Below are 23165 nucleotides of genomic sequence, written 5' to 3' on the forward strand. Positions count from 1 at the left end.
TCTGGTCCCCCCAGCTGTTTGCTCAAGGGGAACTGCCCCATCATTTTTTGCAAAAGGGCTTTCACTGTCCCCGCAGGTTGGGTGTGCGGGAGCCAGGCAGGGGAGGGCTGGCCGGATTAGCCCTGTTAATGCCGGGCAAAGGGCTGCCTTCTCATCTCGGCCCTTAGCAAGAGGGAATTAAGACCATTACAAGGCTATCAAATAGGATCAGAGCCCCTCTCCCTTTCTCTGAGCAGCCCAGACCTGCTAATCCTTTTTCATGCAGCTGGACCAGCACCCACCGTGCGGTGGGGAAGAGCTCGGCTGAGACGGACAAGGGGCTGCAGACCCCGTCCCCCCCTCTGCAGCCGCCGCTGGCCTGAGCGATGCTTGCTCAGCCCGGATGCGCTCCCCGGGCCGAGGGGAGGACAGGCCAGGAACGGGTTTCAAGACCCGCCTGGACAAGGTCCTCTACAGCCTGCTGTAGGTGACCCTGCTTCGGCAGGAGGGTTGGACTGGGTGACCCACAGAGGTCCCTTCCAACCCCCACCATTCTGTGATTCTGTCGGGCTGCGATGGGGTGGATGTGAGGTCTCCTCGAGCATGATGGGGCCGGGCTGCGGGGTTTGTTCCAGCGCTCAGCCTCTTCCCCTTGCTGCCGTAACGCATCCGGGGCTTTGCCAAAGGCAGCTGTCCTCGTGCCATGGGACTCCTGCCCTGCCCGAGGGGCTTCGGGGCCGCAAAGCGCAAACAAAGCAGCAGCTTTCGGCATGGCAGACTCCAGGTTACTTATTTATTTCTAAAACAGCCAACAGCCAAGGCTGCTGGGCCTGTGGGTCTCCCACGAAGCAGAGGGATGACCTCGAGGAGCTCCGACCCAGCTGGCCAGAGCAGCGACCCTACAAAAACACACTCAGCCAGTAAATTCTAGGCAGAGCAAACCCCAGCCTGTGCTGGCAAGCCAAGCTGTCGCTCCAGCCCAGCTGCGCAGTCCCCACCATGCACGGGCGATCCCCGATGAGTGCCCTGCCCGGGGCTGGCAGGAGCCGCTGCCCTCGAGGAAACCGCAGCATCCCCGTGTCGGGTCAGAGCGGGCAGCAGCAAACCCGCCTGCGGGGCTTCGGCTCCTCCATCCCTACGTGGGGCTGGGGAGGGGAAGAGGGGCCGGAGGGACGCAGCCCGGAGCGGCAGCGGGGCGAGAGCAGGCACGGTGGTGACCGGCGGCAGGAGTAGGCGATGTCCACGCTGGCACGGGTGCGTAAAACCCATCACGCCGAGAGCTGGTGGCAGAAACGTCCCCGCCTGCATGTCCACGTGTGTCACGGGCACGTGCAAAGGGGGAAACCACCCAAGGCAGGAGCAAGGGCACCGACTGTGCCCCGAGGCAGGTCCCAGCTCCCCCCAGTCAGCAGGCTGCCAGGTACTGGTGGAAGTAGAGGCCGAAGAGGCTGGTGACGACCTGGCAGGCGGCCACCCACCAGGTGAGGAAGGCGAAGAGTCCGCGGAAGAAGAGGGGGGTGAAGATGCCGCCCAAGACGCCAGTGATCTGCTCCACCACGGCACGCACGTCCTCCCCGTCCCCGCCGGCAGGACGTGGCGGTTCTGCGGTCGCTGCCGGAGCGAGGGGAGGGGGCTCCGGGTACAGCCCCCACGAGTGGTGCCCTGCGTGACAGAGGGGACGGGTCCGCGGGGTCGGTCCCCGCGCTGCAGCCCCATCCCCGTGCCACAGACGTGCTGGTGGCCGAGTCCCAGCACGCTCGCTGCGTGCATGAGGTTCATGCCAACTACAAACCACGTCGTGAGAGCCTGGGGATGCTTTAGAAGCTGACGGCTTGGCGATGACTTGCAGGTCTCATCCTGCCCGTCCCGAGCCCCCGCACTCCCCCCGCCGCCTCCTTACCCAGCGTCTTGAGGAGCAGCGTGCAGTGGAGGGTGAGGATGACAGGTCCCAGGTACTGCAGGCTGACCACGGAGACGTAGCAGTAAATCCTCGTGATCTGTGGGCAGTGGGGATCAGCAGGAGCGCGGCGGCCGTGCCTGGACCCCCGCTCCCACCCCACCACCCGTATCCGGACCTTGCGCTGGATCTCCAGGACGGCGATCCGCCCGGCCTCCTTCCTCATCTGCTGCACCCAGCGCTCGGCCAGGCCCAGGTACGCTTGGAGGTGGTGCCGGGTGACGGCCAGGCGCAACAGGCTGAGGCCGACGATGCTCCAGAGGCGCGCGGTGTTGTAGGCAGAGTCTGACATGCTGGGGCACGAAGAGGGGGCTGTCAGGGAGACCTCGGGGTCCAGAACCCCCTCCCTGTGCCTCAGAGGGTGTCTGATGGGAGAGGTGGTGGTGGTGGCGAGGATCGGGGGGCTACTGGTGTTGGAGGAGGTGGACTGGTGCCCCTGTAGGCACCGGGGCACAGTCAGACCCGCTGCCCCACTTACATCTGCACGGTCTGCTTGCCCATGGGCGCGTGGAGCAGGAAATCCCGTGAGATGGGCTTGATCCACATCACCACCATGAGGACGGGCGCCAGGAAACTCACGTGGAGCAGGACCCTGCAGCGGAGCCGTCAGAGACCCCCGTGCTGCCAGGTGCCCCCCGCTCCCTCCCTCCTTCCATCCCTCCCTCCACCTCTCCGCAGGCAGGGACCCATCCTCACCCACCGCCCCTCCACCCTCTCCCACCACCAAACCTCCTCGCCGCCCTGCAGCCACAGAGCCCGGGGGGGGCGTCCTACCCCCTGAGATGCCAGCACCGACCCCCTCGCCCCCTTCCCCACCCGCAGATTTCACCCAACTGGGTCAGGGGCTTGTCGGCCGACAGCCGGAGAGCGTCGAGATGCGTCTGGGCCAGGCGCAGCCCCGGGAAGGTCAGGCAGGCGCCCAGGAAGGAACACAGGGCCACCAGCCCCAGCTTGAAGGCCAGCTTGGCAAGGGGCAGCCTGCGGAGAGAGAAGGCAGCACGGGGGGCAAGGGGACATGGGTCAGCCCCATCCGCACCCCAGACCTCCAAAAAACCTCCCCCAAATCCCGTTTCCCTCCCCGCCCAGCCTCCAACTCACGTCCACTCCCAGCCCCGCCGCTTCAGGATGCTCTCCAGGTTGCTGCTGACACTGGCCAGCCCTGCAGGGAGCGACCCCCATCAGCGGGGTGCCCCGCAGCCCCCAGGGACCACCCGCCCCTCCCCGTCCCCCCCTCACCCACCGGGCTCCAGGCCGAACTCCAGGTAGTCCTCACAGATGACCAGGGCCACCATGGCGAGGAGGAGGAAGAAGAAGGCGAAGGTGAGGCAGACGGAGCGCTCGCCGCCCTCCTCCGAGCGGAAGTAATGGCGCATCACCATGAAGAAGACCTTGCTGCGGGCGAGGGGTGGCCGTCAAGGAAACCAGGGGTTTAGGGGACACCGCCCGCCCCCCCAGCACCAGTAGGACCCCCCTGCTCATTAGCATGTCGTAAAGCACCCGCATCGTTAGGCCACCACCACCTTCTCTGCAGGGAAGGCTCTCATTAGGCACCTTTACAGCTCATTAGTGAGCGGTTCATAAACCCATAAATTTAAATTTTCCACCTCTACTGGCTTTTAACGGGGAAAAACCAAGGAGGGGGGGGTTCCCTCTCCCACCCATCGCAGCCCGGACCCGGCGGGTGGTGGCAATCGCACCCCGAAAGCTGGCGGAAGGATACACGGAGGAGACGACTGTCAGCAGGCACCAGAGCACCCCGATGTTGGTCTCCTTCTGGGGGTCCGCCAGGCAGTAGTAGCCCTCGGTGAAGATGTACACGGCAGTGGAGTAGACGGCAAAATCCACGAACCACTGGTACTCCAGGAAATAACGCAGCACTGGCGTGATGGAGGGACACGTCACTGCGCTGTGGGGACCGGTGGGGGGGTCCCGGGCACGGCCGAGGGTCCCAGGTGCAGGGCAATGCTGGGTCCCGCGTGCGGAGGGAGCAGTGGGCACACGGGGGGTTACCAAGAGCATCCACAGCGGTGATGGGGCTGGTGTCCAGGCGGAGGTCGATGTCCCGGGGCACAGAGAGGGGCTTCTCATCCGTCACACCGTTCACCCTCCTGCAAGGGAAACCTGGGCTCGAGACGGAGCTGGCTCGTCCCTGGTGTCCCCCGGCGCTGAGAGCCCTTTGCGTGGTGTCACGTCCCCAGCGTGGGGCTCCTCGTCACCAGCACCGGCGCCGAGCCCGTCACTGCCGCACCTCACAGCACGCCGGCACGACTCTGGCTGCCCAGAAGGCCAACGGGATCCTGGGGTGCATGAGGAGGAGTGTGGGCAGCAGGGCGAGGGAGGTTCTCCTTCCCCTCTGCTCTGCCCTGGGGAGGCCCCATCTGCAGCGCTGTGTCCAGTGCTGGGCTCCCCAGTTCAAGAAAGGTGAGGAGCTACTGGAGAGAGTCCAGCGCAGGGCTACGAGGATGAGGAGGGGACTGGAACATCTCTCCTACAAGGAGAGGCTGAGGGAGCTGGGCTTGTTCAGCCTGGAGAAGAGAAGGCTGCGAGGGGACCTTAGAAATGCCTCTAAATATCTGCAGGGTGGGGGTCAGGAGGATGGGGCCAGACTCTGTTCAGTGGTGCCCAGCAACAGGACAAGGGGCAACGGGCACAAACTGAAGCAAAGGAAGCTCTAGCTGAACCCAAGGAAGAACTTCTTCCCTCTGAGGGTGACGGAGCCCTGGCCCAGGCTGCCCAGAGAGGCTGTGGAGCCTCCTTCTCTGGAGATATTCAAGCCCTGGCTGGCCGCGGTGCTGTGCAGCCTGCTCTGGGTGACCCTGCTTGGGCAGGGGACTGGGCTGGGTGACCCACAGAGGTCCCTGCCAACCCCGACCATGCTGTGATTCTGTGATTCTGTGACTCCCATCGGCACCAAAACACAATATTCAGCGTTTGAAGTCCCTCCTGCCCGCCAGAGCTGTGGGCGCTGAGCTGACCTGTCCCGCTTGGCCTTGGGACGCTGCTTCCCTGCCAGGGCGCAGAGCTCCTCGTCCGAGGGGTGCTTGTAGCGGTGCAGGCTGGAAGGGAGCAGCAGGGGGGGGGGGTCAGCAGTGCCGGGTGTCCCCCAGGTCCCACGGGACGAGCGGGGAGTGACGGGCCACGTACCTGCCGTTGCAGAGCAGCCAGCGAGCGAAGGAGCAGTGCGGGGCCAGCTTCTGCATGACGCTGGCTGCCAGCAGGCTGACCAGCACCTGCACCCCCATCACCGCCTGCGCCGGGGACACCCGCAGCGCTGGACCCCGGCACCTGACCTCCCAGAGCCGGGGACAAAGCGGGGATCCCCCCCACCCCCCACCCCAGCCTGCAGCGCCAGGGCTGTCTGCCTCCCCCAGCCCCTCACCCTGCTGTGGGACACCCCGGGCATGCACCCCCCCCAGGCAGGCACCCCTGAGCGTGCACCCCTGGGGTGTGCAGCCCCCCAGACAGGCACCCTCCAGACGTGCAACCCCCCAGCACAGCCTGGGTTTGCACCCCCCGGGCAGGCAGCCCCGAGCATGCAACCCCCGGCCATGCAGTCCCCCGAACAGGCACCCTCCAGCACAGCCTGGGCTTGCACCCCCCAGGTCTGCACCCCCCCTGCTTCCCCAGACATGCACCTCCCCGAACAGGCACCCCCCAGCACAGCCTGGGAGCGCACCCCCTGGGCAGGCACCCCCGAGCGTGCACCCCCCGGTCATGCAGCCCCCCGAACAGGCTCTCTCTGGACGTGCAACCCCCCAGCACAGCCTGGGGATGCACCCCCCAGGTCTGCGCCCCCCCAGCCAAGGCATGCACCCCAAGAATGCACCCCTGGGGTGTGCAGCCCCCCAAACAGGCACCCTCCGGATGTGCAACCCCCCAGCACAGCCTGGGCTTGCACCCCCCAGGTCTGCGCCCCCCCTGCTTCCCCAGACATGCAACCCCAGGCAGGCACCTCCGAGCATGCACCCCCCCGGCCATGCAGCCCCCCGAACAGGCACCCCCCAGCACAGCCTGGGGGTGCACCCCCCGGGTCTGCACACCCCCCCCCCCCCCCCCCCCGGCATGCACACCCCCAGCCCCCCCTCTCCCCTGCATCTACCCCCCGGGCACGCACCCCGAGCCTGCACCCCCCCGGGACAGCCCGTGCACGCACCCTCCCAGACAGCCTGGCTGTGCACCCCCCGGGCAGACCCCCGCCATCGCCCCCGTCCCCCGCTCACCATGCTGGGGTCAGCGCAAAAGCGGCTGCAGGAAGCCTGCCCGCCGCTGCCTCCCCGCTCTGGCCAATCCGCCGCCGTTCTCCCTCTGATTGGCAGCTGATCGACCAATGAGAAGGCGGCGCGCACACCCCCGCGGCGCCCGGTTCCGCCGGCGCTGCCTCCTGGGAGCTGTGGTCCCGGCGCGGCCCCAGGTTCCGGGTTCGAGCCCCGGCTGCGCTGTGCGGGACAGGGGCACAGCCCCAGCAGCGGCCGCGGGGACGTATGTAAATTAAATCATATACACGTGTGTGCCTACACCCCTTATATGCATATGTACGCATGTCTGGGTGTGTATTTGCACCTGAAGTGCCCCTTTGGGCTGAGGCTCTGCGATACCCCTCCCCGCACACAGTCCCTGGGCGCTGTATTTCAGTGGCAAAGGAGAGCACAGGGGTTTGGGAGGCAGCAGCTCGATCCCCGGTGACCTCTCCATCCTCCTCCACCCTGGACCCAGGGCTGGCTGAGCTAGGACCTCGTCCTCCAGAGCAACGATTCCACAGGGCAGGCTGTAACCATCCCGCCTGCCGTGTCCTTTTGGCCACGTCTTCCTTGCAAGATAAACGGGCTCCTTTCCGTCATTTATCTCCCCATTGCTTCCCAGCTGCATCCTCCTGGGAGCACTGGAGGAGCTGGAGGTGGAGGAGGCCAGGACAAAGCCCCGCTGGGTGCAGCTTGGCCCAGCTGACAGTGGGGAAGGGGCTTCAGAGCCCACCATGGTGCCAGCACCCGCATCACGGCCGGGGTCTGGAGGCATTTCAGCTGTGCTGGGGGTCATTGAGGGCTGTGACAACCCTGCCCTGCAAGGAGCCTCCGCTCGCACTGACTAGGGGCTCTGAGGGTGCTGGTGGGTGCCCCTGGTCCAGGCAGGGTGGCCCCGAGGGGTTACCATGGATATCGATCTCCCGGGCGACGGGATGCGCTTCCCGCTAGATGTCGCTTCTGCCCGCGCCCCAAGCATCCCCCGCCGGTTGGGGTACCCAGGCTTGGGGGGGGACCCCCCCCCACCTGTGCACCCATGGGTGGCCAGGCCGCGCGGCCCCCGGTGTGCCCCCCATGCCGGCCTTGGCCGGGAGCCGAGCAGCCTCTCCGCCGACACCGGGGAGAACTCAGGGGCTGCAATCCCCCAAAATCCCCCCAAAGCAGCCCGGTCCTGGCTGCCAGGTGCCCCCGGCTGCGAGCCGAGCCCGGGGCTGGGGGTGCAGCCTGCTCCGTCGCCTTTGCTGCCTGGGCACAGCCCGTGTCCTGACCCCCCAGACCCCCCAGCCCCTGCAGCGGGGTGCAGAGCTGGCCGCGGGGTCTGCGCAAACCGGTGACTGTCCCTCTCTGGAACAAATGCAGGGCCCCAGGATCCTCGCAGCCCCCATGGCGTCGGCTTTCAGCTCCGCCGAGACACAAAAAAAGGAGGGAAAAGTGGAAGATGGATGCTCGGAGCACCCCCAGCCCGGCCGCCCTCCCCCGGGACACAAAAGCCCCTTTGAGGACAGATTTTACAGTGGTCCTGCCCGAATTAGCATCAGCAAAGCGAGCCGGGGCGTTGTTGGTGCTGCTGTAAAGTCATCGAATTAATGGGGCTCCCCGGTCCCACGCCTGGTGAGGGGGTGCCAGATCCACACCATCCCCATATGCACTGGGGGGGGAGTTTTCCTCGAGGGGCTGGGGCTTGGCAGCCATGTGGCACCCACCGAGCCGGAGCCAAGCCCCGGACAACCGAGCTCCCGCTGCTCCTGCAGCTGAGGAACCCCACGGGCATCGTGGTCGTGGACCGGCTCGGGGACTTTCCACCCCTGGACGATGCTGGGGGCAACTGGCGGGCTGGGAGCCGCTCTGCGACCATTCCCCCCGCAGAAGTTTCCCATTTTGCACAAAGCCGGCGGCGGCTGGCATTGTCCGGGCTGCATCGCATTACCCAGGGCTCCCGGAGAAATCACTTGTATTTCATGCTCCATTGAGCAGCTGCCTGTATATATTTTCTGTGTTGCACTTTTAGCATGACAAAAGGAGAGGGCCTGTGAACTCCTTGCTCTTCAGACCTCTCCGACACGTCCCCTGAGCGGAGCCCCCCTCGGTTAGCATAACAAGTTGCCACGCTCCCTCCGACGTGCTCCGGCTCCCTCCCGGCCCTTTCCCCGCCGTAATTTAATGTATAGCTCAATATTTGGGCATCTGCGTGGCTGGCGGCGGCGGGCGGGCGGGCGAGCGCGTGCTCGGGGGGTTGCGAGGCAGGGGGTTTGGTGAGGACGTCCTTCCGACGCATCCACAGGGAAGCCGGCCCAGCCACACATCACCCACACTGTGTTTAACTGGTCACACTGGTGAGACCCCACAGCCGTCCCTGGGGAGGGGACTGAGCCGCAGCAGCCCCGGGTTGAGCCGGCACTGGCTCCACGGCTCCGGCACCCTGATGCCGAGAGAGCAACCGGAGTCCCCAGCCTCTGCGGTGATGCTGTGCGTCGTCCCCTGCCTGCTCCTGGAGCTGAAGGTCCCCAGGCTCTGTTTTAGCCTTGATATTGGACTTAAAGACAGAAAAATGGGGGCTGCAGGGCTGGAGTGAGTCTCAGGACCAGTGGCAACCAGTCAGTGCGCTGGGAGCTGGCGGTGTTGGTTGGGTGTTTGTCCCTTCTGGGTCCCCGTTTGCACAACCTGTCCCACCCGTCCCCCCTCAGGGCCCCCCCCCAGGGAACCCCATGGACCAGCAAAGTGGGGCCAGACCCCCCCCAGGTCTGGGGTGGAAATGAGGAGAGGAAGAGGGAGTGAGGGGGAGGTGAGATGTGCCCGTCCCCATGCCAGCCAAGCCCACAGCTGGGCTGCTCCTGCCCCCTCCCCAGCTCAAATGGGATGGGACATCATCCCCTCCGCGTCTGGGACCCCCTCGGGGCACCCCTCACCTCCTACCGTGGGGAAGGAGAGGGCTGGCAAGATAAAAGCTCGACCCGCTGGGAGGGGAACCCCCCCTGGGCACCGGGTCTCAAGGGGATTTGGGGCGTCTTGCCATAAAAAGGGGCAAAATCCTGCTCAGACCCCAGCGGCACGAGGGACATCAGGCTGCGACACGGCAGGGGGGCTTTGAACACCTTTAATGCACCCGGGTTGTTTCCGTTTCACCTCGGTGAGCTGCAGACCTCGTCCTCCCGACACCTCGGGCTTGGTGGCGGTGGCTCTGTGTCCCTCCGGCTTCCCGGGGTGTCATCTCACGGTCCGTGCACCCCGTCTGGCACCGAGGTGTGGGGGGGACCCCCGGGTGGGACCCCCCCCGGGCATGTCTGGCTTCAGCTGTGGGGCAGCTTGTACTGGGAAGGAGGAAGCAAGCCCTTACCCTGGGGATGCGCGTCCGCACGGCTCCTGCCCATGCTGCAAACTGAGCCTTGGCTTCTCTCCAGCCTCTCTTGGTCACCTGGATCCCACAGCGTCCGCTCATGTCACCTGTTAATGGGAGAAACTGGTGTGAGCCCAGTCGCAGCCTGCTGAGAACCAGGGCCACATCCCCGCGGGATGGCCAGGAGCTGATGGTGTCTGAATAATTTCTTCCGTCCCTACAACCGCAGTGGCTTGGGGACGTTTCTGCTGGGGTCTGGCAGCGGGGACAGGCAGGGGTTTGGGGTCAGCATGTATGGAATTGGCTGGTGACCCCCTGGGACATCTTGAAAGAGGGCAGGTGACAGCAGGAGCGGGAAAAACCACATCCCCGCCAGTGTCTGATGGGGAGAAGAGCTCCCACCCGGGCTGGAGAGGGGGTCGCATCCTGCAAAACCCGTGTGAGTCCTTCCAGACGACGCTCCCAAAGCAGTGAGAGCTCTGGGGGGGGCCTGGGAGCTGCTGTGGGGTTCACGGGGTCCGCACCCCCCACCCCATTCCCGCTGGATGCTCCAAAAGATCCTCACCGCGTGCCGTGCGTTGCACCAGGTCTTTTGCGAAGAGGCGGACGCCGTCCCCGGGGCGCGCGCTGGCACCTCGTCACTCACATCCTCACTGCTGCCTGTGGGGGGTCCTGATTCCCCCGCTGTGGGGTATGGTCAGCGAAGCCCCCGGAGAGCTGCCGGGCAGCTGCCTGCGGATGAACACACGTGGCGTTAGCTGCTGCCTGCGCCGGGGCTGCCATGCCACGTCGCAGCGCATGCACCCCGCTCCCAATTCCAGGCTCCTCCTGCGTTTCCCCCACGGCTGCATCCCCCCCCCCCAGCCTTCCCCTTACTCAGCTTTGCAGGGCCTGAGCCCTAATTCCCTCGTTAATTGGCCGGTCGGGGCATCCTTGTGTTCCCCCTTCCCCTTCAGCCCTCGGCGTTGCTTTAGGGGTGCCCAAGCTGCACTGCCACACGCTGCACGGCCTCAGTCCCCGAGAAGCGCCCGCTCCGCTGCCTCCCCCAGCCCCGACCCCCCGCCAGGGCTCTGCAGGGTGCGGGTCCATCCCCCTCCGTGGTCCTGGTGGGGTGGTGGGTCAGGGTAGGGACCCTCCTGCCCCCAGCCCCTCGGCTCCCGACTACGCCAGCGCCCGCAGGGGTGCACACGGGGCCATGCATCGCCCACCCATGGGTGCCCACGCGGGGCTGGGGAAGGCATGAGAGCGTGGTGGGATCGCCTGATGCTCCAGCAGGAATATGGCACGTGGAAAAAGCCCCTCCTCGATGCTTTGGTGCTCAGGTTTTGGTAGAGCCCGGCTGGGCTCTCCCGGTGGGGTGCTGCAACGGGGTGCAGGGAGGGTGCTCGCTGCCGGGGGTCCCCTCGAAGGCCAGGCTCCCTGCGAACCCAACCTTTCCCACCACAATCCCACGTCAAACCCCCTTCCCGGATCTCCCTCGCCCACGCTGACGATGCCGCGTCTGCGCCCCAGCCCAGAGGAGCCGTGCCCGGGGGACGCAGACCCCCCGAACCCCCTCTCCGGGGTCGGCTACATTGATGCCTCGCAGGATCCCCACGTATGGGGGCTGCCCACGCTTGCCGGGAGCTCGGGGTTCGCAGCTCTGCCTCCCCGTAGCCGAGGGGGTCCCCGTGTGCCCCCCACCTCCCCTCTCTCATGGCAGGGACGGCCGGGGCCGGGCTGGTGTCCTTGTTAAATGCAACGGGAACGAGGAGCGCTTGATCCCGCTGCCGCACGCAGCAGGGAATTAACTAATAAACCAAGGTGTGCTTTGGGCAGGAAACCCACTACTTCTTATTTATAGAAAAGCTCAGCTAATTTCTCTTTTCCCTGATGAACTGACCAAGCCCAGCTGCTTACGGGGCACAAAGCAACCTGTTGGGATGTTCCCCCAGACCTCCGCCGAGGCACAGCGAGAGCCACCAGCGTCTTCTCCCTGCTCCGACCCGGGGGCAAGACACCAGTGACCCCCGCGGAGCCCCGGGGCAATCTGCGTGCCCAGACCTGGGGCTGTGGCACGGCTCAGCACCGCTGGGCCAACTGCCCGGGGGGGGGAATGAACCCCAGGAGATGTGGCTGTGATGGGGGAATTGGGGTGCTGCGGGGGTCCGCGCTCCCTCCTCCCCTGGCTGCCCTGCCCTCACCAGGCTGGGAACAGCTTGAGTGTCCAGGCAGGGAATTCATTTAAATAAATTTCCATAGGGATTAATTTCACCCCTTCCCCAGCAGCGTGGTGGAGGCGAGTGCGTGTGTTCACGAGAAAAGCTGAGCCTGCTTTGGGGGAGCTGGAGGGAGGAGGAGGATGGGGGGCACCTTCCTCTCCCCGCAGCCCCTTCCACCCTCGCCGCCCTTCATCCCTTCGTCTCCGGGAAGGTTTCGACCCCATCCTCACCCACCCACGCGCCTGGCCCGGCGGGTGGTCGGTGCCAGAGGTGCTGGTCCCAAGCAGCAGGGAGCATCCAGGGCAAACCCTCCAGCACCCCAAAATATCAAAATTTTCCAAACAGAGCTGCAGCGAGCCGAGAGCCGGCGTCGGGTGGCCCAAAATACCATCAGGGAGAGAAATTTGAGCTGCGCAAGCCGGTGGGGAAGAAAATCCATGGGATCTGCCGTGACCGAAAGCCCTCAGATGCTCCCCGTGCACTGGGAGCCCGGTCCTGGCCGCGTCCCAGCGTGGGGTTCGCCCTCCGGCTGCCTGACCCGGGTCCTTCCACGCCAAAAACCTGCGTTTTGCTTTTCGGCGCTCGCCAAGCAGCACGCCAGGACCCCAGGCACAGCACCATGTGGGGAGACACTCTTGGAGAGGAGGAGTTGGAGCCTTCACCCCAATTGAAGAACCGCAGGAGCATCGAAATGACAGACGCGGGGTTTTTTCCATTCTGCTTAGGATTTGGGATTCAAAGCGCACGAATGATTCAAATAACCGGGGTAAATAAATCAGGGCTGGTGAACACTTGGAAACAAGCAGGGTGACAGCTATTTTTGGCTGTCAAATTTGGGAGTTTTCAAGGCTCCTTCAGGGCACAAACTGCTGCAGGAATTTGTTTCTGCTGTAGCAAAAGAAAAGCGCGGTGAGGAAGGAGGGGTTTCCTTCCTCCTTCTGGGGAGATGGAGATGGGCAAACCCAGCAAGGCCAGGTCTGCCAGGGGTCTCGCACCCACAGAAATGCTGGTTTGGGGCTCTGGGGTGGAAAATGGGGACCTTGGGTGATTCCTGGAGGGAGTGTCCCCACAGAGGGTCCATCCCGGGAACCTGCCATTGCTCCCAAGGGGAGTTATTTCCACTGAGGCTGGAGATAGCAGAATCCTTTAAAAATAAAAGAATTATTTTCTTTGAATATACCAAGCGGAGCACATAACTTCTCTGGGATTTTTTGGAAACTGAAAAACACCCTTTACATTCGGATTTTTTCTAAGGAATCCCGATTTTTAAGAGACTCCCGTGCCCCTTTGGGCAAGCGAGGCTGCGGGCAGGGCAGCTCTCACCGTGCGGTGCCAGCCCCCACCCCAGCTCGGGCTCTGAAGCACCTACCCCACATTCAGGTTGGTGCCGCAGCGCCCGCCGGCACCCAGCACTGCCCCAGTGCCCTGCGCCTCAATCACTCGAGTTCCTCAAGGCTTGGAGACCTGGGAAAGCAGGGAAGGGGGAAACCCGCAGCCCCACAGCTGCTGGGCTCCTTAGAGCAGACTGGGGAGCCTGGGGTGCCCCGCAGCCGGGCACGGCTCTGCCTGGAAACCCCTCGAGCTCCAGAGCTGGGCTTGCAGGGGATGGAGACTGGCTTTTTGGGGTGCACAGCGTGCCCCAAGCCCCTGTTATTTGCAAGAAGAGGCTCTGCATGCTGCACATCTCCTCTTCCCAGGTAAAGCACCCTTGCTTAGTGTCCCCAGCCTGGCCTGGAGCCCAGAACAGGCACCCATGATCCATCCCCGGGTGGGGAGCTCCCATGGGTGCTGGGGACCTGGCCCATGGGGCAGTGCCCAAATAAAATGAGCTGAATTATAGTGTAAAGCAAAGCTCGGCATCAGCGTGGAGGTTCTCTGCTCTTTGCCATGGAAACAAGCGTTGCTAAGGGCTTGCTTAATAGGGAGTAAAATATTCTAAAAATCTAAGTTTATGTGGTAGCAGGATTGAACCCCCAGTCCTGGGAGGTGGATGGGGCCGGCGGGGGCTGCCCTCGCAGCAGCACCAATGCACAGCCAAAAGCTCCAGCTCTCCATCCGTATGGAAACACCCCTGGCATGGGAATAACCGGGCACAGGGCAGGGGTGCTGGGTGATTTGGGGTGGGCATGGGCTCCCCAGCAGCGTTGGCACGGTCCTGGGGGTGCTCCAGTACAGAGCTGGGGATGCCAAGTCTGCAACCTTATAAACATTTATGTTATTAAACAGATTCACAAGAGGGTCCCCAAGGGATAAAGACGCCAGTGCTGCCCTCTTGGAGCGGGTGTGATGCCAGGCCCTTACATGGTGCCTCAGTTTCCCCTCCTGCATGACCGAGGTGGCTGCTGCTTCTCCCAGCACCCTCCGTGGGTACGCTCAGCCGGCGATACCCGGTTAACTTTATTAATTTTATGGGCATGAGGAAAGGGGCTTGGAGGGGGGGGAATAATATGGGCAGGGACCACCTCTGACCTTGACCCCCGTCCCGGCTCCCTGCGGCAGCTGGGCCGTCGCGCCTCCACCGACAGCTCAATGGGCGCTTTGTCTGCGCCCGCTGGCCCCACGCAGCCCCGTCGCCCCCAATAATATTTATGGAGTCGGTGGTCACCTTCTCCCCTGCTCCCTGCATCTCAATGACAGCCGGGCTGGCGAGATCCCGGGAATTGGGGAATTTATAGTCCGGAGAGCTGCTGCTCTGTAGCCCGGTGGGGTGCGGAGGGTCCGATCCTGCCCCTCGGACAGCTCGTGCACGTGAAAAACATCCTGGCTTTGTTTCAGGTGCTGTTCACAGCCCTCAAGCTTTTTTTTTTTGCCCCCCTTCAAAAAAGCCCATTTAAAAGCAAACAGGTGGGCGAATTTTCTCGCTTTTCCCAAGCCTTGTGAAGCCGCTCAGCTCCCAAATCAGCTTTGGGGCGGGGAAACGGCGGGGAAAACACACCGCTGATTTATTTTACCGTGTTTCTGCTCACTGCCCGATTCCTAAATCAATTAAAACTACCAAAAGCACCTCCCCAAAGCTCTAGCAAAGAATATTTAAAGATCCTTCTGCTGGAGATGCTGCGGATGGGTGCAGCCCCCGCACCCTGGGGTGTGGGGGGATTCGGGGTCTGCCCTGAGCCCACCGAAGTCCCCGGGAAGCTCCCTCAGCATCTCGGGCTCCAAAAGCAGATGATTTGAGCAGAGGTGTTTACTCAGGAGGGGATCAACCAGGGCAACCTTCCCATTTGGGGAAGAAAGAGGAGGATCGGTGAAGGCACGTGGCACAGCCATGACTTTGGTTTGCTGAGATTCGGAAAATCCTGGTAAAGGGTAACTTCTCCTTGATGGGTGACTCGGGGTGAGAAGGGGCTGGGGGTGAATCCAAGTTCCTGCAGAGTTCTTCCAAACTCTACCGAAAACAGAGCTGAAGCCGTGGATCTCTGTGGGTGGGAAGCCGGGTCAATGCGGGCTGGTTTGCTTGTTCCCAGATGCTCCAGCTGCACAGAAACTGGTCACTTCTGGTCACTTCAGTTGGATGCTGCCACCGCTGTTCCCACACGGACAGGAGTGAGAGCCTCTCGGCGTGGACCAAATGCTGAGTGATGGGGAATTGGCAGGGCTCACGTCTTTCCCTGCTTCGTGGGGGAAAAACCAGGCCAGAAAGCATCCAGAAACCCCCCCCGATGACTCACCGGACACCCAGGGACCGACACCGATGGCTCTTCCAACAGCCGGGCCAGATCCTCAGGAACGCCAAATCCCCGCCGCGATGTGGAGTTGCTCCCACGCACCGTCCCCAAAGGCTCATGCTTTCCTGTCCCACAGAAAATGGATTTTGAGCCCGTTTCACTGGATCTTGGGAGATGTTCCAGGAGTAAATTTGTGCTGGCCATGGGATAAAATTGGTCCTTTCCCAGCTTTGCTGTCATCTTCTGATAAATCCTCCGGTTCGGAGCAACCAGCCCCTGGCTGATCCCAGTGCCGAGTGGAGCAATCCTCCAGTGCCAGCAGGTGTTTCTGTGCTGGTTTGGTGCTCTTTCTGTTACTCGAGCTGGGAGGTAACATGCAGAAAGGTGCCGGGGTGCCGGGTACGTCCACAAACCTCACTGCTTGGAAAATCCTCCTTTTGGCCTGTTTGACCCCAGAGCTGGGGGTACTGCTGCGCTTCAAGCGGGGTTTCCCTGGGGCTGGAGGGGCTGGCCCGTCCTGGCCCCCAAACACCACACGGTGAGGAGGAAGAGGGATGCAGGGGAAAGCAGAGCTGTGATTTCCACGCACGCTGAGCTCCTTCACAGCAAATCCATCAGGGGAACAGCTACGACCTCGGAACCCCATCCCCATCGCACCAGGGCACCGCGGGGAAACACCAGCATCCCCCAGCACCATCCCCTGACCCGGCTTGCGCTGGGGCAGCTCCCAGCCTAATTAAAAGAGGAAACCAATTTATTTTCCTCCTCCTCTGTTGGATACGGGTTGGAAGGGGCCGTGGAGCGATCTGCCAGCGCTCAATGCCGAGCCGTGTCCGCAGAGCCCGGAGCCGCTGCTTCCCGAGGCTGCGGTGCAAGGGCTTGGTCCTCGCCACGCCGCAGAGCATCTCCCGCCGGCCCTGCAGGCGTGCGGCCTCTTCCCATTCCCCTTCCCTGGGGCTCGGTCAGGGAAACGCTTCGTGACACCGGCCCTCGAGCGCCGGCGGCTGGAGATGAATCCGGAGCATCACCTCCTGCCACCACCCTCGCTCCCAGCCCGCGGAGCGGACGCGTGGAAGATAACACGCATCTGCAAAGAGCGGGGCCAGAAGAGGAGGACAGGAAAGGAAGAGTCCTGGGAGGCGAAAATAAACGGATTTTTGTGAAGCTGGAGTGCCAGAGCTGCTTTACGCAAAGGGTTTGTGACAGTCTTCACGCAGGGCAAGCGCAGCCGGGTGCGGACGGGGCTGGGGGAGGATGGTTTTGGGAGACGCCGTGGGTTTAGTCCGGGTGGGAAATGGGGGTTTCGCTGCAAGAAGGGGGTGCAGGGAGGTGGTTGGGGCTCAGAGGGCAGCTCACGGGGGGGATCCCTGAGCAACGGCTGCCACCACGCCACAAAGCAGCTTGCAAAGGGCTGGACCCAGCGGGATGGCGTCTGGCCGTGGCCCCTCAACGGCCTTGTGCCCCCTCCCCGAAGGCGGCTCCAGGAGCGCCGAGGCCGGCGCAGCCCCCCCGGGAGCAAGCCACCGGCAGGCGGGTGGGCGACGGAGGGTGGCTGTAACAAGCATCGCTGCCGGCTTGCTGAGCTAGGCATAATTGTTGCAAAACCGCTGCGCACATGCTGAGCTTCATAATTATCGGGCTTGTCTGCCAGGCTCCCCCTTCCCCCAGCACAACGGCACACTTGATTATGATTATGGTGGCTAATTTCGTCTGGTGCATCTTAGGCATATGGGCCCCCACCTGCTCTGAATATGCAAACGCTGCTGATTTGCTCCTCGGCGGCCGGGGCCCATGGGCAGGCGGGGAGGGGGAACCTGCCCAGCACAGCAAACAAAGAAATCCCACGCGGCGGTGGGGGCACAAAGAGCCGCCAGCACCGGAGCTGCCCACGCCACGCCATGCCACAGCATGCCACGCCATGCCACAGCATGCCACGCCACGGTGGTGCCTGCGCTGGGCGATGCCTCCGGATTTCTCTCCGATGGGCGAGATGGAGCATCAGAGAGCAGCGAAAGCCTGTGGTGTGGCGTGCACGTCTACCGACGCGTGTATGTATACCGTGGCACGCACGCACGCGCCCGCACCCCATCAACATCCTACGGACAACGCCCAGCGTTCGCCTGCTCCAGCCCGGCTTCCCCGCCCTGCCGTGGGACGCATCCGCATCCCGCAGCCTTGCGGAACCTTCCCTGCCCACCACAGCGCGTCGTTGCGCGAACCGCAGGAGTGGGGCTGGGCTGGCGCGTCGGTGAGGCTCATCAAAGCGTCCCCGCGATGGGGAAGGGCAGCGGAGGTGGCCTCGCGTCTGCCTCTCCGGGACCGCTGTCAGGGGGGCTTTGCCATGCTAATGGATAATTAGATAGGCAGACAGACTGACAAGGATCCAGATGGATGGATAGATGCCACGAGGATCTGGTGACAGATAAATAGGCAGATGCTAATGGGCAACGCAAACAACAGCTCAGGCTCCTGCTAATTCCCACTGTAATTTTTAAGCTCTCCCTGTCCTCCCCCCCCCTTTTCCCCCCTCTCTCCCTCCAACACAGAGCTCTCACCAGCGCATCCATCACTTATATTTATATTCATTTTTTTGCACAGAAGTAGCATAAATGGTTGGTAAGGGCTCCGAGGAATAACGAGCAGCAGTGAGCTGAGGTGGACATCGTGCAGGGGGCTCAGGGAGGTGAAACCCCTGGGGTTGCCCTGGGCTCTGGCCGGGCTCGGCTGTCGGGGCATCTCCACCCCTCCTTCCCTGGCGCTGCCGCCACCTCCCCAACACTGATTTATTTTTCAATTAAAAAAAGTTTGTCCCTTTTCTTCCACCACAGGGATGGGGAAAAAAATTGTGAATGGAGGGGAGGAGGCCAAGGTGGATTTGAGCCCGAGAGCCGTGGCCGAGCAGGCAGCGGAGACAAAAGAAAGCATCTTGGCTTGTTTTCCCTTCCCGCGGGAAATCCATGTGGCGGTTGCGGAGGGAAGGCGGGGAACGTGGGCAGGGGAGATGAATCCTGCTGGAAGGCTTTCGGCGGCACCCGCACCGCGCAGGAGATGTATAGCCTTGCGCTTTGCAGCCACCCGCCTGCCACGGGTGCTGCTCACCTGCCCCGCCTGGCCGGGCTCGTTAGCCGGGCACCCTGGCTAATGAGACATGGGGATGCTCAGGCGGTTGTAGACCTTTGGGTCTTGCTGGCGTGGCAGGGACCGCACTGGCACCGTGTCCACCGCCCTGCCCTGGCCTCGGAGGGGCTGAGCCTTGATGCCAGCCGGAGCCTCGAGCATCCTCCCGTGGGTACCAGCTCCGTGTCCGCCACGCTCTGCCTCCCGCTCGTGCTGCCGGGGGTCCTCTCCGTCTTCTCTGCCCATCTCCCACTTTATCACCTCTCCCTCATTTGTCTCGCAGCCCATCAGCCCCGCCGTTATCTGCTCTTTCTTCCACTCTGCCCCTTTTCCCCTCCATGTTGTTTATTATTTTTCTATAGTTCTCTCACTGGTTTCTTTCCTCCCCTGCTCTATAGATTTCCCTCCTCTTCCTCACTTTCTCTCTTCTCCTGCTCCTTTTCCCTCTCTCCAGTGTATTTTGTCTCCCCTCTGCCATCCCAGGAGGGGTCGGCAGGACGGTGGCAGAGGGGACAAGTGCCCTGGGGCAGGCATCCTCATGAAGCCAGGTCCCTGGGCTGCCGGCACGGTCGGGTCGCGTGGTCCTGTTTCAGGCAGAGCTGTGAAACACAGCCCAGGAGATGCCCCCGGTGCCTCCTGCGTCTCGGGAGAGAGCTGGAGCCTGGCCCAGGCTGCGGCAGAGCCCGTGGACTGGTCCCCAAAGGCACCCGGAGCATCGCTGCCATGCGCCCCGCGACAGGAGCCGGAGGAGGAAAACACCTTTTCTCCCTTATTTCACCCAAAGTCAGGATGAGGGAGAGGTTGGGGACAGGAAGGTGCCCACACCGCAGGCACAGCAGCAACGGGGAGCAGTGTTCGCAGCGGCTGCGGGGTGGCCGGATCCAGCACCCGCTATGTGGGGCAGAGCCGGCTCTGGGAGGGAGCGCGGGGGTCCCGGCATCGCCCCCACCCGCCGCCGAGCTGCCGGCTGGGGTTCAGCTCTGGGAGCCTCTCACCAGCACCATTGCTATGCATACACCGCATCACCACAGATACATGTACACCCCCCCGTACATGTGTGTATGTATAATATATATGTATAATCTCGGCCTTTTTCTTGTTTCAGGGGGCAGCATCTTGCTGATACAATTAAAAGTTTTACCAGAAATGACCCTACTGCAAATATTCCAGTTTTTAAAGAAGCCGATTTGAGTTCTCTGCAGCTTGCTGAGAAAGCGCCCGGGGGCTTTTCTGACGAGTTCCCGCAGGTATTCCCGATTTCCTTCGTTTGCTTTATGAGGTAAGTGGGAAAAAAAGAGAAATATTTTCCTTATAAATATAGATATATGTATAAAAATATTCCAGCGATTTTTTTTTTTTCCCCGGGCAGATTCCTCTTTCCAGGAGTTTTCTGGTCTCTGCAGCATCACCCAGCTCGGGTGGAGAACGACCCAGCAGCTAAGGGTCAGGGTGACTGGACGGATGCTATTAAGAAATGTGGGAATGGTGAAAGCTTTAACTCCCAGTTAAAAAAATATTCCTTTTCTGGCCATAGATGTTGAAAGCACCTTCAATTCTCAATTTTTTTCCTTTCAGTCAAAAAATACCCTGGGAGAAATCCCAAAAGCAACTTCACCCATCGCTGTGCGTCAGCCAAGGGCCGCACCTGGGTGACACCAGGGCCACCGCGCCCCGTGGCCATCGGAAAAAAACGACGATATTGGGAACGTGAGGACCGGAGAGGCTCACCATTTTGGACCGGTCTCTCGCTGTGGCCATCGCCTGCCAAAATCCCGCCTTTCCTTCTGGGTAGCCACCCTCAGCCCTCTGCCAGTACCCGGGGTTTTTTTTTTGCAGGGGGGATAAACGGGTGCAGACGGGGTACGGACACGGCCGTTGACCGAGACAGACGGACGGCACCCCCAGGACAGACAGAATTTGACACGGGAAAGGGGGTGGCGATGGCATTGCCTAGACGCGGCATTTAATTAAGATGCAGGAGCGGTACTTTGGGTGCAAAAAGCGGAGGGGGAAGGGTTAAGGGGCGGTGGGGGAGAGGGGTGAGAAGAAAGCCCGAAGAAAAGAAGGGACCTCAGAGCACCCGGCGGGGCTTGATGGCTTAATTACCATATTCAAATCTAATTAATTCCCCTTTGCATAAAAAGGCCACGGCGGGCGTGGGACCAGCCTTGCAGATGGCGTCTCATGCTCAGCACCATTTTGGGGCCGCCGGCCATCTTAGAGCGAGGAGGAGGAGGAGGACGGCTTCGCCCGCGGCGCTGAGCATCTGCTCGGGGCACTCGTCGCGCGCGGGGCTGTGCCGGGTGCCGGCACCAACGAGCCTCATCGACCATCATTGATATTGCTTTGAGGAAGAAGAGGCTAATTAAAAGCAGGAGGGGAGAAGGAACGAAGCAAAACTGGGTGGGGACGGGGATTTGTAGCGATGGGGCATCATGATTTGGGGAGTTCAGTGTGCTCCTCGCCCGTGGTTGGGGGTCCCCGCTCCATCCCTGCACCTCGGGGTCTCCAGATGGGACGGCACCGGTCTCTGTGTGCATGGAGATCGATGGGCGATGTGGGGATTAATGTTCACGGAGGTGTTTGCTGGAGGGGGTGGGTGATGGGGATCGAGACACGGCAGTGGTCCCGGGGAGACCCGGGACCACTGCCGCCGCGTCTCGCTCCCCTAAAAAGCAGCACCGACACTGCATCCCAGACCCATCTCTGGAGGGTGATCCAGTGGGGATGCACCCCACATCCCACTTGGAATGCCAGCCAGAATGAAAAACCGCAAGAAAACCCAGCCTCAACAAGCAGATACCCCCCACCTCCTCCTGCACAGGCGTTGTTTTGGGGGAAAATGGGGGAATTAATATTCCTCATCTCCCCGTTGCGGGTCTGGGGTCGAAGTAAATCCCCACCGGAAAACCAGAGCCAAGAGCATGGGCGGCCGACGGGCACCACGGCAGCGCCCGCGCAGGCTGCCAGGCTCACCCTGGGAAAGGTGAAAGGTATTTTTTCTAATGTTTCGGACAGCTTCGCCGTCACGTGAAAAACTCGGATGAGCAAGGACCGCGGGGGATGTGGGTTTTTTTTCTCCCTTGACTGACTCCCAAGGATGCGATGCTGCCACTGCGGGGCTGCGCCTCTCCCCACCCCCTTCCCCAGCGCTGCGGGGGGGCTGGGATGAACACGTAACCCCAAAACAGGCTCCCGGATGGAGCGGGAAGTCACTTGTGTGGTTAAATCCAATGTCTACGAGGAGGAAAAATGGGATTTGGGGGGTTTGGATGGGACAGAGCAGGAGGAGCTGTGGATGGCAAGGGTGGCTGCACACCCGGCTGGGGGGAAGGCAGGAGGCGAGGGGGGAAGATCCCCCCTCATGCTGTTCAGTCATAGAGAAGGATGTCTTTGATTCATAGAGGAAAGATTTTTAATGTACACTGACAAGGAAATAGGAGGAAAATCAATAATTTGGCAACCAAACGCTGTTACCAATAGCCCAGTCTTCCACAGGCTTTGGGGGAGCAATCTAAATGTTTTCAAAGAGGAATATAAATAAAATGGGGATAAAAGCTGGGGGTTTTTTCCCCTAAAACAATGAGAAAAAAAATCAGGGTGGCACCTCGCAACCCAGCAATCACAGCCGCCCACAGACCCGACAGCCAGAGGCAGCGCAGCCGAGCGTGGAGCCATCGTGGGTGCCCCGCTCCACGGCGCTGCTCCCTGGTCCCCCCAAATTCCCAGCTGGAGAGAGCCCGGGGGGGGAGGCTCTGCAAGGAAAACCCGATGTCAGCCATCAAGAAATGCAAGAAAAGCCCAAACTTACCCCGTCCGGGAGAGGCGAGGGGGACTCGAGCATCTGTTGGGGAGCGATGCTCCCCTCCCTAGCCTGGCTCCGCAGGTGCTGTGGTCGCCGCGGAGCAATGCGACGAAACCAGCTGGTCCTTGACAGCCACGTACAACTTTGCCGCTGCAAACCCGTGCTGGGAGCTGCCTCCTCCCGGCCCGGCGGCTCCCATGGGGCCGGAAAGCCCAGTCCACGGTGCTCCATGGGGCTCCTCCATCCTCTGGTTTCCAGGGTGCTGCGGGGCGCGTGGTCTCCTTCGCCCCGGCCGCTGTGCCCCATCCCCGTCCCTGGCGATGGATGCTGCCGGACCGCGGTGAGCAGAGCAAGGTGGGGATTTCCCCTCTGTAAAAAAATAAAATGAGCAACACCATCACCTCCAGAACCACACCGCTCGCCTCCAAAACCATGCCGGTCTCACTCTGCTCGTCACCGAGCCACGCTAACCAGCCCAGCCGCCGCGCTGGGCAGACGCACATGGCCAAGACGATGCTCGAAGAGGATCCAAAGGTTTCTCCCGCCACCACCGGAGCCTGGCGAAGGGCCTCGGGGTCTCTGCACCCGCCTCTATGTATAAGCCCTGCTCTGGGTACCCGCATGGGTCCCAACTTAGGGATGGGTTTCTGTCTGTCCTTGCCATCAGGGTCTACAGAGAGGGTTGAGCAGCTTCGTCACCCCATGGGTTACACACCGGACTGCATCCCGCATCCCAGTTTGCAGGCAAGGAGAGGACCCAAACCTTCCCGGGAGCTGGTGGGGAGGGAAGCCCTTCTGTGTCGGATGACAGGGGCAAACCCCCTCCGGAGGTGCCCTTGGTCATCTCCCCCATGGCAGGGGAGCTGGAA

At 62.3% G+C, this 23165-nt stretch overlaps 2 protein-coding genes across 3 annotated transcripts in view; both read right to left on the minus strand.

The window, feature by feature from the left end:
• Nucleotides 1–742: 742 nt before the first annotated feature.
• Nucleotides 743–6227, minus strand: TMEM161A (transmembrane protein 161A). 2 transcript variants are annotated; one of them, XM_075444094.1, is made up of 13 exons: nucleotides 6157–6227; nucleotides 5081–5184; nucleotides 4912–4992; nucleotides 3947–4044; nucleotides 3657–3813; nucleotides 3177–3328; nucleotides 3035–3095; nucleotides 2771–2914; nucleotides 2415–2528; nucleotides 2055–2229; nucleotides 1880–1976; nucleotides 1458–1641; nucleotides 743–1259 (listed from the first exon to the last, which is right to left on the minus strand). In XM_075444094.1, the coding sequence occupies exons 1-13, from the start codon at nucleotides 6157–6159 to the stop codon at nucleotides 1115–1117; spliced, it is 1515 nt and encodes a 504-aa protein (XP_075300209.1). In that variant the 5' UTR covers nucleotides 6160–6227; the 3' UTR covers nucleotides 743–1114. The 2 variants fall into 2 exon arrangements, with proteins under 2 accessions (XP_075300209.1, XP_075300210.1); XM_075444095.1 differs by having other exon boundaries at nucleotides 1166–1641.
• A 3026-nt stretch (nucleotides 6228–9253) lies between these two features.
• Nucleotides 9254–23165, minus strand: part of LOC142364442 (uncharacterized) — a 33591-nt gene continuing 19679 nt past the window's right edge. Inside the window, exons 6-8 of the mRNA XM_075443926.1 lie at nucleotides 22303–22665; nucleotides 10074–10240; nucleotides 9254–9615 (exon numbers count right to left, since the gene is read on the minus strand). Coding sequence (XP_075300041.1) covers nucleotides 10151–10240; nucleotides 22303–22665 — 453 coding nt within the window. The 3' untranslated portion in view covers nucleotides 9254–9615; nucleotides 10074–10150. The remainder of the gene's footprint in view (nucleotides 9616–10073; nucleotides 10241–22302; nucleotides 22666–23165) is intronic.

This window comes from Opisthocomus hoazin, chromosome 27 (genome assembly GCF_030867145.1).
Source record: "Opisthocomus hoazin isolate bOpiHoa1 chromosome 27, bOpiHoa1.hap1, whole genome shotgun sequence".
Taxonomy (NCBI): Eukaryota; Metazoa; Chordata; class Aves; order Opisthocomiformes; family Opisthocomidae; genus Opisthocomus; species Opisthocomus hoazin.

Bases quoted from the DNA above. Each gene is read 5' to 3' on its own strand.
- TMEM161A (XM_075444094.1), bottom strand. The intron at 2,915-3,034 runs GTGAGTTGGAGG...CTCTCTCCGCAG, and splicing joins CGGCGGGGCTGGGAGTGGAC to GCTGCCCCTTGCCAAGCTGG. The intron at 1,977-2,054 runs GTCCGGATACGG...CACTGCCCACAG, and splicing joins TCCTGGAGATCCAGCGCAAG to ATCACGAGGATTTACTGCTA.